Source organism: Lissotriton helveticus, chromosome 2_1, assembly GCF_964261635.1.
Source record: "Lissotriton helveticus chromosome 2_1, aLisHel1.1, whole genome shotgun sequence".
In the NCBI taxonomy this organism is placed as follows: Eukaryota; Metazoa; Chordata; class Amphibia; order Caudata; family Salamandridae; genus Lissotriton; species Lissotriton helveticus.
In genome coordinates this window covers 726864441-726878125 of record NC_136059.1, presented here as the reverse complement: position 1 = coordinate 726878125, position 13685 = coordinate 726864441, and the positions used below count along the sequence as shown (strand labels likewise).

The 13685-nt window shown below is 44.0% G+C and overlaps 1 protein-coding gene across 1 annotated transcript in view; it reads left to right on the top strand.

Annotated features, from left to right (window-relative positions):
• The window catches only part of ST8SIA4 (ST8 alpha-N-acetyl-neuraminide alpha-2,8-sialyltransferase 4), a 442546-nt gene that overhangs the window by 154487 nt on the left and 274374 nt on the right, over positions 1 to 13685 (top strand). Inside the window, exon 3 of the mRNA XM_078675440.1 lies at positions 12206 to 12463. Within this exon, the coding sequence (XP_078531566.1) occupies positions 12206 to 12463 (258 nt within the window). The remainder of the gene's footprint in view (positions 1 to 12205; positions 12464 to 13685) is intronic.

Here is a 13685-nt window from a genome sequence, read left to right as displayed (position 1 = left end):
ACTCCCAGAACTGAGAAGAAGTACAAACATTCCACAAAGGACCCGGCCTACATTCAGGGCACGGTCTCCGCAGACTCCATTATCACGGCCACAGCAAGGAGGAGGGCTAACGTACCCACTACCTCGGGCCCGCCACCGGATAAGGAGAGCAAAAGGATGGATCTGGTGGGCAGAAGGATCGAACGGAATGCCGCGACCCACTGGCGCATGGCTAATTCCAACGCCCTGATAAACAGGCACATGTATCAGATCATGGAGGGGCTGGGGCAGTTGGTGAAGGAGCTGCCCCAGGATGCCAGGCAGAAGGCCGAAAAGCTGGTTGAAGAGGGGAAAAACGCGGCAAATTCTTGCCTTAAGACAGCCCTGGATGGGGCAGACACCGCCAGCAGGCTCATGATGATGGGTGTCACGGAAAGGAGGCACGCCTGGCTCAGGATCTCAGGTTTCAAACCGGAGGTGCAACACAGCATCCTGAACACACCGTTCAACGGCAACACGCTTTTCGGAACAACAGTGGATGAAACGCTCAGTCAACTGAAAAAAGATAACGAAACAGCAAGATCCATGGGAGCATTGCAGTTCAGAGGGAACAAGAGGGGCACCCGGTCACGGAGGCCCGGCGGGAGAGGCGGAAACCAGCCAGGTACATCACACCAGGCTTTCCAGCAAACGCACCAGGCAGACTCGCAGGCTCAGCATGGTCAGCAGAAGCAGTCCTGGCAGTACCAACAAAGAGGCCAGTCCTTTTGAGGGAGAAATGGACGGGGACAAAATAGAAGAGGGGGGCAGCAGCCCGCCTCTAAGTGACTTCAAAAAACTCCGTGTGCCCGCACACAAAAAATATCCCAGGGGGCAGCACGTACAGATGGGTCAAGACAAACTAGACACCTACGACCACATGACACCAGTGGGAGGAAGATTAAGGCTTTACCTCCGAGAGTGGAGAGAAATCACATCAGACAAATGGATCCTCAACATTATCCAATTCGGATACTGCATAGAGTTGGAGGGGAGGCCAACAAGCAGAAAACCAAAAAGAAAAACACTAGCAAGGAAGTAGCTGCAGTGTCTACAGGAGGAGGCAAAGGAACTCCTGCGGAAGCAGGCCATAGAACGGATACCCTTCAAGGAAAGAAACACAGGAATATACTCAACGTACTTCCTGGTACCAAAGGTAGACGAGACAATGAGACCCATTCTGGACTTACGGTTCCTGAACAAATTCATAAGAACGCAAAAATTCAAAATGACCTCCCTGCAAGAGGTGCTCCCACAATTGCAGACCGGGGACTTCATGGTCACAATAGACCTCAAAGACGCCTACCTGCACATCCCAATGAACAGAAAGCACAAACACATGCTCAGGTTCACCATTGGAGAAAGCCACTACCAGTTAACGACACTGGCCTTCGGACTAAAATCAGCACCAAGAGTTTTCACAAAGTGCCTCGCAGCAGTCGCAGCGCACCTACGAAGGCAAGGAATACACGTATACCCTTACCTGGACGACTGGCTGGTGAAAGCAAACTCATACCAGAAATGCAAGCAGCACGCAAATACTGTGACGAGCACGCTCATAAGCCTGGGGTTCTCCATCCATTGGAAGAAATCATCAATGGAGCCGGAACAGGTCAAGATCTTCCTGGGAGCACAGATCAACACCTTACAGGGCAAGGTGTTCCCCAGCGAGAAGAGTGCGAGGGCGCTGGTGAAGGAAACTCGCCTCTACCGGAAGGGACAAGCTCGGACAGTGAGGACTGCGAGCAAGATCATGGGCATGATGGCATCATGCATCCACCTGGTACCAAATGTACGACTCCACATGAGACCCATTCAAGAATGGCTACAGGAGCAATGGTCACAAGCTACAGGCGGTTGGGAGGATCTAGTGGTTGTAATGCACGCAGTGCAGAAGGAGATGACATGGTGGACCATGGAGAACATAACAAAGGGAAAGCCTCTAACGCCCCCAACGCCAACAGTGACCATCACCACAGACGCATCCCTGAAGGGATGGGGCGCTCACATGGAGGAGCTCAAGGTGAGGGGACTGTGGACGCCAACAGATGCGGCAAAGCACATCAATTACCTAGAACTGAAGACAATCTTCCTTGCGCTGAAAGCCTTTCAAACAAGACTGTACAAACACAAGGTATTGATACAAACAGACAACACCACTGCGATGTTCTACATCAACAAGCAGGGGGGCACACAGTCAGCCCCGCTTTCAACGCTGGCGCAGGAGATATGGAGATGGGCCATCCCTCTCAAGATAGACCTGCTAGCCATACACCTACCAGGGAAGGACAACATACAAGCCGATTGGCTCAGCAGGCAGACATCGGCATCCCACGAGTGGGAGCTCAATGCTCAGGAGACAAGGTACCTGTTCGACAGATGGGGGACACCATCGGTAGACCTGTTTGCCACACGCCAGAATGCAAAATGCCAAAACTTCGCATCCAGGCAGCCCGAGGAGGGGTCACTGGGGAATGCCCTATGGATAGATTGGTCAAGGACATTTGCTTACGCCTTTCCCCCGATACCACTGATGCACAGAGTGCTGAGCAAGTGCAGAGCGAGCAACATGACACTGATACTGGTCGCACCACAGTGGGCGAGGCAGACATGGTACTCGCAGATCATGGAGATGACACAGTGTGCACCCCACAGATTCAGCAGGAGGAAAGACCTACTCTCCATGCAGAACAGAGAGGTACTACACCCAGAGCCAGAGAGCATGAGCCTAGTAGCGTGGCTCCTGAGGACATAGAGTTCGCACATTTGAGACTACCAGAAAGCACCCTGAGGGTACTTCGGGAGGCACGAAGGCCCAGCACTCGGAAGTGCTACATTGCGAAATGGAAAAGATTCACAATATGGTGCAGACAGGAAAGACTCCACAATAAAATGAAGAGGGACTCCACAGTGCTAAGGTACCTGACGCACTTGCTGGAGAAGAACCTTAACTCATCCTATTTAAGAGTTCACTTGGCAGCGATAGTCGCCTACACAAGGGGAGAAACGTGCAGGAGCTTCTTCACATCACAGGTGGTGAAGAGATTCCTAGAAGGAGCGAAAAGGATCGCACCACCCAAGCGGGTGCCGCCACCTGCATGGAACTTGAACACAGTCCTAACGGAACTCATGAAAGAGCCCTTTGAACCACTTCACAGGGCCTCCCTAAAGATGCTAACTATGAAAACAGCCTTCCTGGTTGCAATAACGTCCTTATGCAGAGTAAGCGAGCTTCAAGCGCTGACGCTACAAGAACCCTACATACAAATACACAATGATAGAGTTGTGATGAGGACTGACCCACACTTCATGCCGAAGGTGGTATCCAAATTTCACATGAACCAGTCTATACAGATACCGAGTTTTTTCCAAAAACCAACAACTAGCGCAGAGCGAGCTCTGCACACCCTGGACGCCAGAAGGGCAGTCATGCACTACATTGAAAGGACAAAGGGACACAGGAAAACAAAACAGTTTTTTGTGTCATTCGCAAACAGCTTCATGGGGAAAGCAGTAACCAAAAAGACCATGGCACGATGGATCGCACAGACAATTCAACTCTGCCACAAGCGTGCAGGACAAGAACTGGCAGAGGGGACACGTGCCCACTCCACCAGGAAGAAGGGCGCTACAATAGCCTTCCTGGCTAACACACCCATAGAGGACATATGCCTGGTGGCAACATGGGCTTCGGTGCACACGTTCACGAAGCACTACTGTGTGGACATACAAATGAACAAGGAAGCTCAAGTTGGACAGAAGGTGCTACAGCACATATTCAACAGCCAACGCTCATCTTCCACCCAGCCGCCACAGAGATGAGAAACCGCTACAAAATCTATGCACAGCATAGTGAATCCAGAAAGATTCACGCTGCAAAACGAATAGTTTTCTTACCTGTCGGTGTAGTTTTGCAGCTTGAAGATCTTTCTGGATTCACTAGCGAACCCACCCACCTCCGCCAGAAAGATGAGGCTGGAGAGAGAAGAGGTGGTTAACTAAAGAAAGGACTTTAAAAGTACCAAGCGGTAAAATACCAACTAAATAGAACATTGCCATTACTTCGGAAACGAAAGAAACACGGAAAAAAAGAACCCAAAGATGGCGCCCAAGAGTGGGAGCTTCCGCAGGAAGCATGCCGACGTCACCGGAAATACACCCAAAGGGGTGTGACGCCGACGCACACCTGGGCTGAGAAAAAAAAACAAAAAACAAAGAAAAGACTACGAATCTGGACCCAACCACAAGACCGCGGAATAATGCACAGCATAGTGAATCCAGAAAGACCTTCAAGCTGCATAACTACACCGACAGGTAAGAAAACTATTCGTTATGTTATCTCAACAGAAGCTGGGTGCTCAATAACCTATTTGAGAATTTTTGACAATGCAGTACAAACATTTTAAACAACATTGCATAAAACAAAATCTAAAGATCTTCTCTTAAGATTGATGTTCCAATGGAGGCTTCCTTTATGTCACCTGTCACATTTTACTCTTCAAATGAGGAATGCTGCTGTCTCTTATGTTTCACTAAAGTCTCCTTTTTTGTGCCCTCGAAACCATCTGAGATGACTAGCTCTTTGAAGAAAAGGTTATAGTAATGTCAACTAAGCAGCAGCAGTCCTATAGTAGAATCCTCTTGCAACCAATCCATTGGTAAATCAGCACTATTTGCTATTGGTATAGTGCCCAATATTCCATTTGATATTTATTGCAGTGCCTTTTCAAGGCATAGGGTAACTTTTCAGGCAGTTCTGAAGTTTCCAACAGAGACCAGAGGATGATTTCATTTGGAGAGATATGAATTGTTGGGCGAATTATAATTCACCCCTCCTCCTTGTACTTCCCACACATTTTCACAACCGTGCAGGCACCCTTACCTTTCTCCATAGTAGTATTTCCAAGCATCCTAGATCACCAACTCAGGTCGTGACTGCATATCAGGAATGACATAGCATATTCATGTTTACCTCTTTATGATATACAGGTGTAAGTCACTGATTTGTTTGCAAACAACCTTGTGGCTTTGCACCTACAAAGGTGTGATTCCCACTGGAACCTCGGGGTAGGACCTTTCTGCTGCTTAAGTGAGTTACTCAGAAAAGTGCCCCTCTTCCTTCCTCCTTTGTAGTGTCAGCATGAGAAATGTGATCCTAAAAGCCCCTGTCCTGGTTGTGCAAGTGTAGGTGTATATTACTGCATACTCACCCCTCCTGAGATCTATTTTTCAGCGTTTCAATGTTAATGTCATCCCTGAGTTAACTCTAGTGAGGCTACCAAGAGATAACACACGGTACTCTGTGGTAGGACCAACGCACCCTGTTCCACTCACAAATACCCCTTCTTGTTGGTTTCCTGTGAATTGTGGTGGGGAAAGTACACTCAGATAAGGGTTGGGCCAAATACTCCTTCTGTTTAACTATATATTTATATATTGGAAAGTGTTTACTTTCTAATTATAATCATACTCATTGTGTTATGGTAACCTAACCCTTTAAATCAGAAAAGTGCAAAAAATTAGACAGTGTTTCAAATTATTACTGATCACAACAATCAATTAATGTTAATTTTGTCCGTTATTCACATTTATTTTTCATTGAATCACAGAAAGATACCACATTTATGATTAAACAGTTCCTTTGGGATGTTAAGTTACATCCATCCATAGGGTTTTTCAATTCATATTGTATCCAAAGGGTATGCCTTGCTGCAGACCTTTGTGGTGTTATTTGCAATAATCCATAGGCAGCCAACACGTTTCACCCGTACCTATGGCTTGCAAGCCTGCAGCTTCCTCAAGGCTGAAATGACGAGGCACACAGTAATGTATATCCAAATGCTGATATCTTATTTGATACACCATACTTATAGTGAAAAAAACTGTAACCGTTAAAACAATGCAAATGTGCTCAATAATCATTTTCTTTACTCATGTGACAGAAAGTGACTTGAGTGAGTGAATGTGTTATGTGTCTTTTTTGTGTGTGCTTGTTGTATTTGCTCCGTCGCCTATCATGCTTAACCTGAGATTTCTGGTGCACTGGCATAGGAGAAAGGAATTTTATACTGATATAACTTTAGTTTTCTTTATACTTATTATATCTTATGCAATGCGTTGGTAGCCTTAAGAATAGTATGTTCTGAGAAAAGAGTACCATGGTATTACTCACAAGTCAATTATTGCATGGTTTTTAAGGAGAGTTGATGCTTAACTTTAATGTTACCTTAGTCTTTCTGATACTTTTAGTTTTTTGTGCTGCCTGTATTTAGGAATTTTGTGAAATCAGAAACCTGAGTTCTCATTGAGTGAGAATGTATGTGTATAAACTTGAAAACTGGGTTTAATCAATTACACGGTGTGCCAGAAATTTGTGGTAAGCTATGTTTCTTGATTAAACATGGCGATATGCTATTATTTTTATTTGTGAAGGATATACTCAAAACGAACGAAACAGAAGTCTCTTTTCTTATTGGAGAAATTTTGGTGGACTGAATCGCCAGGACGAACTAGGTCTTGCCATGTGCTGTATTGGCATTTTTCTGACCTTCCAAACACTGCACCTCTAAAAGACAGATAGATTTTCTCCATAAATACACAGCCTGGTCAAACTGCAACATCACTGGAAGGAACTAGCCATACTTCTAACTTAGTATGCCACTCTTTTTGTTCAGGTGTCGGCCTTTGTAATGAAGAATTAACTGTCTTTATGGGTGTTCCTGTCATTGGTGCTTATATGCTGAGACTTGCGTGGGATTTAAAATCATAGATGATTAAAGAATTTTGAAGGTCAACTAGGCCCTCTACAGTTATCTTTTGCAGTATCCCTAACCCATCACCAATGTGTTAGTGGTATCTCTGGATGAGTTGAAATCAAAGAAATATATAGTATGGACTTGCTACCATTTGGGATTTCCAGAAGAATATGTAACTCAATAATCCAAGATAAAGGCAATGTCCTTGCTTCTCAGCCGTCAACCATTAGACACAAGGAAAGAGCACATATGCCAGATAACATCAACAGGAGAAACACAATTTAGTAGCCACTCAGGTATTATCATGAGCAGCTTCCTCCAGCATTCACAACATTCAGTCTTCCTTGAATTACGTTTTTTTATAGTGAGGAAACACCAGCAAAACAACACTCATAGGAGGACTAGATTAGTAATGTGAACTTCATATTGCACCTTTGTGAGACTAAATAATCCGCTTTAGAGCTGGATGGAAATGTAAAATATTCAGATTAAAGAGCAGGTGCCAAATCCAGAAGCAAATCCTTCAGTTGAACATCTAACCCAAGGGGATAGAGGGGTGCATGCATTTTCACTGATAGATTTTCCTTGAGACGTAGGCTTCCTCCTAAAATTGGAAGGTTTTCTCTACCGATCCCACTGTAAATCATTTGCTAAGTTCTTCCAGAGCCACTTTTAGCAAGAATTTCTCCCGTCGCCTTGTAATTTGGAGGAAACCCCTAACTCTAATGTAGTTCAGTCCTGGAATAAATATATGGGCCCTTATGTGGGATATCCACCAAAAACCAGCAGATTAATTGCCACTTTAAGGATTTAATATGAACACTGCCTCTATGCACTCTAAAAAGAATTAACTGAAAGTCTTCATTTTTTGGCATGTACCCAACATCCACCAAACTCCATATAAAGCTCCTAGGCGTGGGCACCAACTCCCTGTTAGATCGATATCAGCAATCAATATAATACCTGAAGTACGAAGGTCAGGATACAAATGAATTGTGCTTTCTGTGCACCAGCTGGTTTGCTAGCTAACCTGTATCTTGTATTGTGGCTGAAATACCAATTAGTGGTAGTGCAAAATGTATATTTGCAGTAGGTCCCAAAAGCCCCAGCTTCATTATTGTGTATGAGGCAGGAGGCAATTTCTGACCCCTTGAAAATTAGTGTGTAAGCAGGGATGGGGCCTGCAAGGCACAACAGACCTCCTTGTGTGCATGTTCATACCACAAATACTGAAAGCATCCCTCCCCAAAAGAGACAGGGCTGCTATTAAAACATTTAAAATTTCAGGGAATTACTTCTGTAGGGAGGAAAGGAGTGGTTACCTGGACCAGTGACTGCTCCCATCGATGCTTGCAGCAGCCATCACTAGATGGACGCTGTCACACAGGGCAGCTTCCACTTTGCGAGTGAGATACAGCCCCAGGTCGGGTCTAGGAATAAGGTTAGTGCTTTACAGCTGTGGAGAAACCACTGATGCATCTCATTGTGATTCAAATAGAAGAATTAACTCTCGTGGTTATCACACATCAAAGTTACTTATTAAAAAAAAATGATCAATCAAGTCCATCATTTGATCATCCAAAACTATTCATTGTCTCTCTTCAAAGATTTAATAATTGCAAGCTCTCACCTATTTATAGTCAATGAACTCAGACACATAAATGCTTTACACAATAGTCATAACATAATTACATCATGACAATAAACTACATGAAAGAGCAGAGTTCATAGTGCTGAAATCACCACTCAATGTGAGCCAAAAACTGAATAATGCAGAGAATTTTACTGACTTTTATGGCGCAATTCCAGATCAAAAGTAATGTGAAAAAATTGCAGGTAGTTTCTTTTAGAAGATTAGTCCGAATAAGTTGACAAAATGTATGCAGGGGATTGAGGTAAATAATTATTAAGGGAAGCAAGTGGTCTCTAAGCAGGCTAGTTTTTGTCTTCCATAGCTTTCTTGGCACCTGATACCTCTGTTTGTTGGTGTTGACACAGTTCGACCCCAAGATTATTGGAAGAACTAAAGCAGGAACGTCAATTTGATCTAAGTAAATATGTTATTCTTAATAGTTAAGAGTATGACATCAAATTATATCCTAAGACCACATTTTTACAAAATATTCCTATTATCCGGATTTCAGCATCAAAAAGACATTCCCTCGAACAATAAGTATTCAGTCCAAACCCAACTTCAAGGGTTGAATATCTCTAATACGAGTCACATCATTTTGTTGCAAATTTCTCCATTTATTTGTATTCTTTGTAAACGGAAAATTGATCAGCCCAAGCAATGCATTTCATCCATGAGGACTTCGTCAGAGCATATAATCCATATGTGTTCTCACTGGTAGATAAAACTGCACTGTGTAGTCTCTTTATCCAGATGTGATTCCAAAATGAGGCACAAATTCTTCTCCACACTTCAATAGCTAGATACATATATTCCTTGGGAGGGAAGAAGGGGGGCAAGCACACCGACTACCATTTTGTGTGTGTAAAAGGCCGCTTTATTGAAACAGGTGCACATCACATTTATTAAACTGGCAAACCGCCTTACAAAACTAAAACCTCTCTAAACATCGAGTTACCTGACCCCTTTTGTTTTACTCCCCCCACCCCTACGATCCCCACATGATAAAATGCCCCACCCTGCAATATACAAACATATAACTCCATTACATCATAATACTATCCAATTTTATCCCCTACCTCCTAACTCCCAAACCTCCCAAGACCTACAGTCCTATTTGCCTTCTTGCAACTGTAACTAACTACCCTCTAATGTCAACTCCCAAACTGGTTACGCTTTCCCCGCTCCCGTTTCCCAACTCCCCAAACTTCACGAGAAAGTACTGAACTCCAGCCAAACTTGGCCAACATCGAAACCAACTACGCCAGCACCTGTTCCAAGTGTCAACTTACAATACCGCCCCCTGTGCACCTGTCCCAACCCAGCCACCTGACACAAAAACCCCTCCTGACCTAAAACCTCCCACAACAAAACCAAAGACCAAAACCAAAACCCAGGGACGGTGGGTGGGGACAAAAAAGCTCCTGCCTGAAACACTCCCAGCCACCGGGTCTCAGTACCTAAAATGGTGGCTGGGACAACGCGGGATCACTATTTATCCTTTGGGCTACAAATTTTATTTTGGGCTGCTTTTGGGCTATCCCCAGGCAGCCCAATGCGGCAAAATGGCCGCTCGCTTATTCTCCCCCCTTCCCGCTCCCAAATCTGCCCGGGGGGGCAGACCTCGCGGCTCGGCTGCCCCCCAAACCCCCCTTCTTAGCATGTCATTTCCTCAGATATAAACAACACAAAAAAATTAATCACCAGAAAGGATAAGATCTTCCCACTGGGATTAGTGGCTCCAGACCCTCTACCAAGTAACGACCTTCGTCTTCAGGATCCTGCTTTAATTCTTCTAATAATTCTTTGTGTAGGGTGATTCCTTGACAGTAGCATCATAAACAGTTGAGCATTCAGAGATTGAAACGTATGTAGATACATACTAACATATAGCCTTTACTGCCCTTTCCCATGATTCCTGGGGTTTCCTCAGCCCTGGAACTGGCAACCGTGTTGGTCAAAACAAGAAGAGTAGATGCTAATTTTATTGGATGGAGGCCATCCATGAAGTACAGTGGAGGACGTTTTCTGTGTCTTCTGGAAGCCCTAGCATTTAGCGCTACACTGAAGGTGGAAGTACACAAGTGATGCCCCATGTTTCAATGATTGTTTACTCAAGCGTTCTGAACATGTCAAATCTTTGCAGAATGTGTGCATGGACACTAGATGAGAAAAATCCATTCCTATGTCTACACAGAAAGCAGAACGTGACCAGAGTATGCTACAACCAGAGAGCAGTGTGCTTATTCTAGAGTCAAATGTCTCGTCACAAGGAACCCTTGTTAACCTGCTCCCCTTATCAACATTTTGGACTTTCTTGTTATGCTTTCATGCACAGAAGCCTCATGTCCTTTGAACCCTTTGTTGAAAGTTCCTCAAGAGGTTGCTTACCAGCAGATTATTTGGCACTTCTGGATTGGGGACTCACAAGATTGGCTTCCTATCACAATGGTTGACTGTCATCCCCATATTCAGGCTTTGACATGACAAAGAAATGGTGGCAGGACAGGCCAGACCTTTATGCCTTAATCCCAAGTTGAAGAGGGTGCTTATTGTCAACCTTGGTACTTCCGGTTGTCTAGTATGACTGGGACCCTTCACTTCTCCCAGATTTGTGTCTAGTATGTTATAGAGTACACAAGGGATAAGGTTACTTTAGTCTGAGGGCGTACAAGAGTTTGTGTAGCCTTGGGAAGGAGGAGTGTCAAATATGGTATTCACATGCCTTGGAATATCTGTTTAACCATCATCTCTTGTTTATCACTACTCTTACCCTTCCACCACAAATCATTGTTACTATGGTGTTGTATATTGGGTTTAGATCAACACACTTCAGTGGTAAGGACGACCCTTTTAAGCCCACTTAATTGGATCAGACTTGTTGGTGTATGGCCTACAAGGGAGCACCACCTTCGCACACTCTCCAAACAAATACATGACCACTGCTGTCACTTGAACAATAAAGATGTGCTGACTGCTTATCACCACCCACCTCTGGTAGGCTCCTCAGAAGATAACTGAAGTCCTGTCTTATAAATTGAATGAAGAGAGCTGGTGATATGTTCCTTGAGGGTGAGATAAGTAATGCACTATTTTTTGCAAAAATTTGAAGTATTTAAAAGAATCATGATTTATACATCACAGGGTGAAATGGAGAGGGGGCTGGCCACCTGCAAAATTAGCACAGATTGGGTTAGAAATTGTTTCTCAAGGAGGTAATTGATTTGCCCTAGGACGAAAAAAAGTTTTAATTTGTAAGTGTACATGCACATTTTCACATCAGTAAATTCGTAACTGACTGAGTACTCCTAGAAAGAGGCGACTGATCCAGTTTCTTAGGACCACTCCTTTAATTATTTGCTAATTCTAAAAAATGTAGTTGTTAGAATACTCCAAACATAGCAGTCAACAAACAAAGGTAGATCTACATTTGTTTAATTAATTAGACCCTATGCTTCAATTCCTCATAAATATGGTCTTTGCTTCTCAGTCACGTGCTCATCTGCAGTTTTTCGTTAGGGCAGCATTCCTAGAGCTGAGGCCACATGCTTTTATCTTTATTAAAATGACACTCTAAAATCTGGCCGATTATTTTATTTAAAATGAAAAACAAGGACTATCCGATGTTATCAACGCAGTGTGTGTTTCTTAGACGCAATATTGTCTCGCATGTTCAACCAGGCCATTCTAGCAGAGTTAATCAATACAGCCTGCCAGCAGTGTGTCTGTTATGCTCTTGTGGAATTTAGGTACATGCAGGGGATTTCATTATCGCTTGTATTTTTGTTTGTATATCCAGAAAGGACATTCTTCGATTCTTGGACGCCGAAAGGGACGTGTCTGTGGTGAAGAGCAGTTTCAAGCCAGGGGATGTCATCCACTATGTGCTGGACCGACGTCGCACGCTGAACATCTCTCACAATTTGCACAGCCTCCTGCCCGAAGTGTCTCCAATGAAAAGCCGGCGCTTTAAAATGTGCGCTGTGGTCGGAAACTCTGGAATCCTGCTTGACAGTGAATGTGGCAAGGAGATTGACAGCCATGACTTCGTAATAAGGTGAGCTTTATGTTGCAGTGGTTGATGCCGCGCGCTCGCACGTGCTGGAAGATGGCGGGAAGCTTTAGTGCAAGATATCACATTTATGATTGGTTAGGAATTACCAGCGTAATAACGCTGAGAGATGTTTGACATCGTGACATCTAGTTTAATACCTTCCCAGGCAGAGAAAAGCACAGAGTACTTAAGGCTTACATTTGTGACTAGAAGCCAGACTGCCTTATTCAGTCTTGTTTTCGGGATAAATCATTGACTGACTGCATGTGCCAACAAACCACCCCCGGGGCGTGCATTGGGCCTTGCCTCCTACGGGACTGAGGCTGAGCGGTGCTCGTAAGAAACACGGCTGGCATTTCTCTCCATATTTCGGCGACTGAGCCGCATTCGGTTTCTGACAGCGCTAACAAGATTCATGTCAGGACTTTCACAGTTAATCATGTCATAAATAGAAAAGCCATGAAAGCAGGAGTTGGGTCAGTTGAGAGAGTGAAATCGTGACAGCGAGAGGTGCAATGTGTATTGTTATAACACTGACTTTTTTAGTTCTCTGTAAAATATATCGCAATGTCACACCATTGGCTACACAAATTTTGCCAGCTACGCAACTGCTTTGGGTCTGAAAACTTGGGATGCTGGCAGCGCAGATCTATTGTCCAGAAGATGCGCTACGGAAAAGGAAACAAAATAAAACCAATACAAGCCACCATCTTTTCCCCTTTAATTTATTAATTCACATTTTGGGAGCACCATGCACCCATGTCTCCCCTATTTCATTCTCCTTCAGCTTAAACTGAATGCTATTGAGCAAAACATTTCCCAAACGTTTGTACATAGGCGTTTAGCTCTTAACAAACATTGTTTCTAGCCATTCAATTCAAAGTACTACTTTAATGACTGGCATTTCACTCACTCATTCTTTGACCCATTAATTCACTCATCCATTCACACAACCCCCCACCTACAATTCCCAATTAATGACTAAGCACTTTTAGATGAAAAAAGCCATGAGGTATTTTCAAGTTGTGATAAAATGTTACAGTGAGCAGTAGTGTCAAGTCGGTGATGGGGACATACAGTGGAAATAGTTATCGTGAGTCCAAAAAGGAAATGTTTATGGGAAAAGTATCGGGAAAATCATTGATAGGGACAACTTCTGTTGCAGCTGCCTATCAAAGGAAACAAAATGTAATTGAAAACACAATCTTTGAAACCTCTGACTTGC